The sequence below is a fragment of the Acyrthosiphon pisum genome, chromosome A1 (assembly GCF_005508785.2).
Source record: "Acyrthosiphon pisum isolate AL4f chromosome A1, pea_aphid_22Mar2018_4r6ur, whole genome shotgun sequence".
Lineage (NCBI taxonomy): Eukaryota > Metazoa > Arthropoda > Insecta > Hemiptera > Aphididae > Acyrthosiphon > Acyrthosiphon pisum.
Window position 1 is genome coordinate 85,623,684 of NC_042494.1, and position 7,931 is coordinate 85,631,614.

Consider the following 7,931-nt stretch of genomic DNA (forward strand, 5'->3'; position numbering starts at 1 on the left):
GCGGACTATTAGTACCCATCAACCATGATCTATGCAAGATACAGAATTAATAATTTTGAATAATTTCTGAACCCTCCAACTTCCAAGTTGCCAGTACTGGCAGGGCAGTGGAACACGGTCGTGATCCACCGTTGTCAGCTATGCGCGAGCAATGCATGCACGTGGACGTGGGCTGGCGGCCCTGTATGGCGTTGCACGTTGGCGGTGAGGGGCGAGCGGCGCTTTGATCATAACCTAATGAGTAATGTTCTAACCACGATTTAAGATATACAGGTTACTCAACGAAACTTATATTTTGGTGCGCTTAAAATTAACGATCTTGTCATAGCAAGAATAACAGTTAGCGCTTTTGCATTATAGTGATTTCTCTTGGTACTACAAAATATATCAATATAGATATACAATATTATGTATTGGAGCGCTAGTAGTTATTCTCACATGGTTGATCAGCTGTTAGAAATCAACATTTAAGCGCACCACTTTTGTTGTGTATGTACATAGGGTCGTTGAGTAACCTGTATAATATCTTAAATCGTGGTCCTAACGTACAAAGTTCAAAAATTGTTTTCCCTCGTGACTCGTGATAGTTATTCCGTATTTCCATTTTCCGCTACTTGTTAGCATAGTAGACCTAACCTAGGTTAATAGTTCCGTCGTTGTACGTTGTCTTAAATTTGACCGTTAGACCCCTTTCGCTCATATAATATATTATACGTCATGCGGATTGAAACTTGAATGTATGCTCAATTCTCATGTTTATTAATACGTATTTTAAAAACAGTCAACAACTAATTTATATATTGTTATTAATTTTCGAACCATTGAAACACGTATAAACATAGTTCGAATACTAAAATCCAGATAAAATTCTAATTTCTTCTTAAGTAAACTCAAAATCATTTTGCGTATAATATCGACAACGGAAAAGAACATTGAAAAAATGAAGTATTTAACCTATTTTGCAGCTTGTCATTGTTTAGCACTAGTAGTAAGTTTTGATGTCTTTGATCATATATCTTCAGCGTTTAATGCAATAGGTAACGAATTTTCCAAAGTTCCAAACACCGTCAACACAGGATTCAACGCAATCGGTAATGAATTTTCCAAAGTACCCAATACCGTGTACACTGGAATCGATGCAATAGGTAACGAATTTTCCAAAGTACCCAACACCGTGAACATTGGCATCGATGCAGTTGGCCACGAAATTTCCAAAATACCCGTTACCGTAAACTCTGGTATCAATGCAGTCGGCCACGAAATTTCCAAAGTTCCAAACACCGTCAACACAGGATTCAACGCAATCGGTAATGAATTTTCCAAAGTACCCAATACCGTGTACACTGGGATCGATGCAATAGGTAACGAATTTTCCAAAGTACCCAACACCGTGAACATTGGCATCGACGCAGTTGGTCACGAAATTTCCAATGTACCCAACACCGTGAACATTGGCATCGACGCAGTTGGTCACGAAATTTCCAAAGTTCCAAACACCGTCAACACAGGGATCAACGCAATTAATAATGAATTTTCCAAAGTATCCAACACCATGAACATTGGCATCGACGCAGTCGGCCACGAAATTTCCAAAGTACCAAAATTGTTATCAGACGTAGGTTGTAGCGATATTGTTACCGGTATAGTCATTAGTTTACTCATCGAATGCAACCCACACGCGTTTATTTCCGACACACTAGACACCGAAGATGTAATAATGATGAATACTTGTAAATCTATCGAAATTGCGTCTCTCGCTTTACCGTTAATCGCCGATCTCGCGACATCGCCCGTACAAGTAATCTGCACCATGTGGGTTGAAGATCGTTTAGATGCATACTCTCATTTAAAAGGTATCGATGTGCAAACAGGACCCTTCGGGACCAATGTCATAAACAATGATGAATTGTTTTATAATTTATCGAAACTTAACGATCAATATTGTAATAGCGATTGCCACTTGGATGATTACGAATTTATCAAACCGGACGAACGAAACGAACCTCCTGCAGACACTACATCATCGTCCACTGACGACGTTGGTACTAGATTTAAACGAGGCATTTTTGGTAAAGCGCTATCGATACCGACCAAGGATATTGCAAAAAAGTTTGTCACGAAAATTGCACCTACATTTTTGATGAGAAATGGCGTACCGTCGTCGATGGCGTTTCGAGGTATACGTGGTTCGGTTAGTATTAAAATGACAACAAAAATCTCTGTTATGATATTGAATATTAGAGAAAAGAAACTTGGTAAAATCAAGAATGTTTACGATATATTTGTACTAACCAAAACTGTTCCTACCACGTTCACAAAAAAGTATTACTTTAACAACCCTCATCATTTTGGGAGAGCAGCCGCTAAGAACTTTCAACGCGAACTCATGAAAAAGGAATGGAAGTTATTACACTTACATTGATGAAACACACTGATACATGAATAAGTTAATTATTATTATTTATCACGTTATATTAAGTAAATTGTATGTAAATATATAGTTTGAGCTGTATTTTTCAATACCAATTGTTATGTTGTCTAGATATAGTAGAACAGAATATAATACAATATTATTCTAAATAATATAATAATAATAATAGGTATATTTATTTGTGGACTGTGGTAACTGTTCATGGTAAGAAACGTAATATTACAAACGAACCATATTGACTATTATGATACACATACCTTTGTAAAACTTTTGATTTTATTTTCTGTTTATAAATATATAATAAAATGAGGTTATTATACTTATCCAAGTGTAAGTTTCATACTTGGACACCACGATAACTATCTAATTATTTAAAAATAAATAAAACGTAAATATATGAAAACTCTTATGACTATTTCCATATAGTCTGTGGTAAATATTAAGTACGGATATAAGAATATAACATACACAGATATAATATATTATAGTTACAACATGATTTTGTGTAAAAATTTCCATTTTTCCATAATTTTTTTTTGTTTTTCCCGGCGCTTTTGAAAACTACTGGGAACTTTAAATTTTGACTTCCCAAAAGTACCAACTACATTCACTTCCCCCCGGGAAAGAAACTGAAGTTGAAAAACGAAACATTATTTCGACTACTTATCGTGTACACAGCTAGGCAAAAAAAAAATCATTGTAAAATCAATACATTCATCGCTCCGCTCAGAATCTAAAATACCTATTTTTATATTTTTAAAAAAAGGTATATTACTGCAGTGTTCAATATTTTGGCCATAATAATTAAAAATGTTTGTAAGTAATAAGTATAGTTTCGTATTGATATCTCATAGTACTATCTTAGTCCGTGGGTGTATCATCGTCGTCATGCAAAAAACATGATAAAATGAAAATGTTTATAATAAGCATTTTAAGTTATTAACTATAAGGTTATAACTAAATATTGTTAGTTCTTTATATCTGTATACTTAATGCATAACGTCGCGCGTCGGTTGAGTTACTAAGTTCTCACTTGTCATGCAAAAATCGACCTGGGGAAAATATAATGTAAGGGGCTTTACAAATTTAAAATAAAATTATAAAAAGATAGTCACGTGTGTATGCTTAAGGCATCGAGTGGGACACTGTGATCGATGGGTTAAATTTGAATTCAATGAAATAAAATCATTGTGTATTTGTGTACGAAAAACGATTTTGAGCGAAGACGGTCAGCCTATATTCACCATGTATATTTAGATATTAAAGTTTTCTATTTTACTATATTAGTCACAAGTAATATATTAGGTACTTATTGTGTATATATAGTATATATTATTAATTGATAATTAAGTTTGGTAATTCAATTCAATTTTTTTAAGTTAATGAAACAAAGGAAAAATCAAAATTTGTACAGTGTATGGTGCTCAGGACTGAACTTGAACTGAATGGTTCAAGACCTAAATCCATAGCCACTCTTAGAAAGTGCCGTTGAATTTTGTCCAGTTTATCCGCTATTAGGTTTTTTGTTTGGGGTTCCGTATCACTGATGGTAATTCTAAAATTGACCTAACAATAGAGCAGTATAGTACTTTAAGACATTAAATGTTTTTAAAATCGTGGAAGTTTCGTTTTAAAAAGCCAATAGCCCGGAAGGCTTTACTATAAATATAGTATCTATGTCAAGTCTACAGAAGAAAACAGAACGCCCAGATGGCCAGATTCTTAATGGTAGAAGAAATTTGTAATTCAAAACCATTTATTTTATAATATGTGCTTGTAGGTTTATTTCTTTGGCGACTAAGGGCCCGTATTACAATAGTTGAACTAAGGTTAAACCACCGAATTCGGCCGGTAAAATCAGTGGTTCAAGCGTAACCGAGGTTTAAACTATTAATGTAAAACGGGTCCTTAATGAGACAAATTTGCATTTAGAGCAATTAGAGGGGTTAATGGGTTATCTGAAATATTATTTCGATCACACCATTTAGTAAACTCATCTATATAGGTCATATTGCAAAAGAGTCGAATAATACCTAACCTGTATTTGTATGAAAATGTTGTGAAAGTTTCAAGTTTCTAAGATTATTCGTTTCAGTGGCGTAATTTGGTTATGTTTGTGGAATAATCTGCGTACCTATGCATAATATACGCAAAATCCCAACTTTCAAATTTTATAACTTTGGAAATAGTCTGACTGACAAATTCTGATTGTACCATTGAGCTTAACTCGTTGAAATATATCTATTACAGTATTACCTATAGGTAGATTTCTAAAAAAATACCCAAAAATCGAACTAAACTGCATTATTTAAATATATTTGTGTAATATTCAATTAGTTACAGCTACTATAGGGGATTTGGGTTTTTATTTGTTGTTTCTATAAAATATTACATTATTATCAATAAATAGGTACCTAGCAAGTAGCTACCTTGGTACCTACAAAAATATGGTTCCCCTTGTAATTACGCCACTGATTCGTTTTTGAGTTACTTAAAAATGTTGTTCTCTTCATTCAGGCTAAGAAGTTGGGACAATATTTTCAAAATATTAATAGGTAAGGGTACAACGATTTTTATCAAATAAAACTGAAATAATATCTACAGCTGCTGTAGCTGTCGTGGTTCTGTGTTATCAGTTATCACTTATCAACATTATCTTTTGTTTACTGTTTAACGTTTATCAACCGCTCGTCAATCGTCTTCGTTATTTCGTTAACTTACGTATAAGCATTATAAACAAATCGCGGTGTTGCTCGTTATTCGTTACTTGTTTTCTGTTGATTTTTGTTGTATTTAGTGCATTCGGAATAGTAATAATTAGTTACAATGGAAGAAGATACCAAAAAAATATCTTTTTCGTTCAAACAAATATCTAAACCTAAGGTAATTCCTATACTTCCAAAAACAGAGAAAGCAGTTCAGTTTATTGAATGCGTTGAAGAGAAATCAATCAAAGTTGCTGGAGCAGTGGAAAAGGTTGATCATGAATTAGTTATAACTATGCCGAAGTCAGTTAAACAGCGACTACCAATAAAGGAAGTTGTAAGCTCAATACCAAACAAACTGCAAGGAAACGGAGCGTCAACACTAGAAGAAATGGCTGTACAGGCAATATTAAAGGGATGTAAAAAAAGAGAAGGAGGTGAAGAAGAAGAAGAAGAAGAAGAGGATACAAAAATAGTTGAAGTACCATTGATAATCAATTCTCAGGAAGGGATGGAGATGTCTACGGCTGAAGATTATGAAAGTATACCTATCGATAAATTTGGATTAGCTATGCTTCGAGGTATGGGCTGGAAACCTACTAAAGGTGTTGGTAAGAATTCTCAAATAATTGCTGCTAGTCTGCCAGAGATTAGGTCCAAAGGAATGGGTTTAGGCGCTGATAAATTAATTAAATCTGTACAAAAAACACAGAATTCCGAAGAAGAACTAAAACTCAAACAAGGGTCTTTTGTGCAATTTATAATTGGGAAACTAAATGGCCAGTATGGACAAGTTTGTGGTTTTGATGAATTATCCTCAAGAGTAATTGTGAAAGTTTCACGCACTGGTGAATTGGAAAATGTAAGCGAAAATTTATTTAATTTAGTTACCAAAAGTGACTATGATAAAAATTGTAATGTGATTAATATAAAACAGTATAAAGAATACCACGAGGGTAAAACTAAATCAAACAATAGTGAAGACCAATCCAATCACCGTGAAAAAATAATTAAAGAAGATATTTACAGTGATCATCGATCTAGACACCATAAAACGAAAAAAAGCAAACATTCCAAATCACCACATAGAAAACATAAATCTAATCACAACAAACATAAAAAATATAAACACAAAAAGTCTTCATCATAATATTTATTCAGAATTATAGATTAGTTATTAATTACTAATGTTATTTTTTTTTTTTTTGTAAATTAATTTTATTGATAATGATTATATATTTTTACAATGTTTCTACAGATACCTGCTGTTATTTTTCTGCAGTAAATTAAATAATAATTATGACGCCAACATTATTGTTTAAAGTATTAAATAAATTAGTTATAATTCAACTACTAATTGTAATTAAATGAACATCATTTGACGTCTGTTATAAATTAAAATATTTCTTTGCAGATCTATTTTTTAATTCTTTGCTGTATGGTACAACATATTTTTCAGCTGAAATAATAATATGTTAACTGTAAGCTGGCACACAAGTCACAACCCCCGTCCACCGCTATTTGGGTGTAAGACTAAAGAGTTATTTCTTATAGTTCTTATAAGTTATAAGTATCTTATATATTTTGTAGAATTACCTCCAATACCTAACAAATTTTGAGCTAATGGTTGAATAACTTTAATTTTATTTATGATCTTGGTTGGTGTAATTGGAGTCTATAGGTATAGGTTTCATTGTCGACGCAATGCGCAAGCAGTGCCGACAGTGTCGTCGATAACACAAAAGAAAAAATAGCAAGTGAGCGTAAGTCACCATAGGCGAAAATAGGGGGGGGGGGGTACTTAGCCTCCCAAAACTAATGATTTCATTATTATAATTGAAAAGCATCATAAGAGTATCAAGTATACACGTCCTGATCTACAGCCCGCTCCAAATTTCAAACACTGTTTACTCCTATGGAAGTCGCTCTGCTTTTTAGTTGGTTACAAGTGGTTCACTGTAAAGGATGGTATTTGAATTCTATGACATTAAATCATTGTATACGAAAAATGATTCTGAGTGGAAACGGTTTGTCGCAGCCTACGATATTTTATATCAATGGCGAACCCAGGGGGGTGGACCCCGGGTCCAGACCCCCCCTTGGCTTATGTCATAGTTTTATTTTTATTTTTTAAAGTTTCCATAAAATGTTCATCGAAATGTAGGTATTGATTAGTTTGATTATTACTTATTAGTTATTAGATTAGATTTGGACATTAGGTATTTTGTTGATAACACGTCGAATCCGATAATAATTAATTGACATACATTGTAAATATAAATTTAAAAAAGGTGGGCAAGTGGATGTCGCTATGCTGTACAGTAGGTTACAAGTGGGCCACTGTATAATGGATGGTATTAAATTTGAATTCAATGATTTAATATCATTGTATAAGAAAAACGATTCTGAGCGGAGACGGTATGTTGGTCTAGGTATAAGACATATTATATACTTATATCTATGGTATTAAAAAAAAATTGACCTATAATATACACAGGAATATCACAATATCCATTAGGTAGGTATTTATAACGCGTTATACATCAACAACAAACCGTGATACTATCATAGATATATAATAGTATACTTTAGAAGTTTCAAGTACCCACGAGTAATATTATACAATCACAACAAAATAACTAAAATACCTAGTTATTCTAGATTTTTTAACATGTAATTTCGTCCAAATTCGAACTTAAAATGACTATAAAAATAAACTGTGCTTATGTATTTTTTAGATTTGTTTCAGAATTAACTACTTACCTACGTGGAATCTTGTTTTAAATTTTCAATTC

General features: G+C 32.9%; 1 protein-coding gene across 1 annotated transcript; it reads left to right on the top strand.

The window, feature by feature from the left end:
- The first annotated feature begins 5,178 nt into the window (after window positions 1-5,178).
- ACYPI38600 (G patch domain and KOW motifs-containing protein-like) lies at window positions 5,179-6,549 on the top strand. The gene is given in 1 exon segment (NM_001246161.1): window positions 5,179-6,549. A coding segment is annotated over 1 exon segment (1,029 nt). The 5' UTR covers window positions 5,179-5,257; the 3' UTR covers window positions 6,287-6,549.
- Window positions 6,550-7,931: the final 1,382 nt, after the last annotated feature.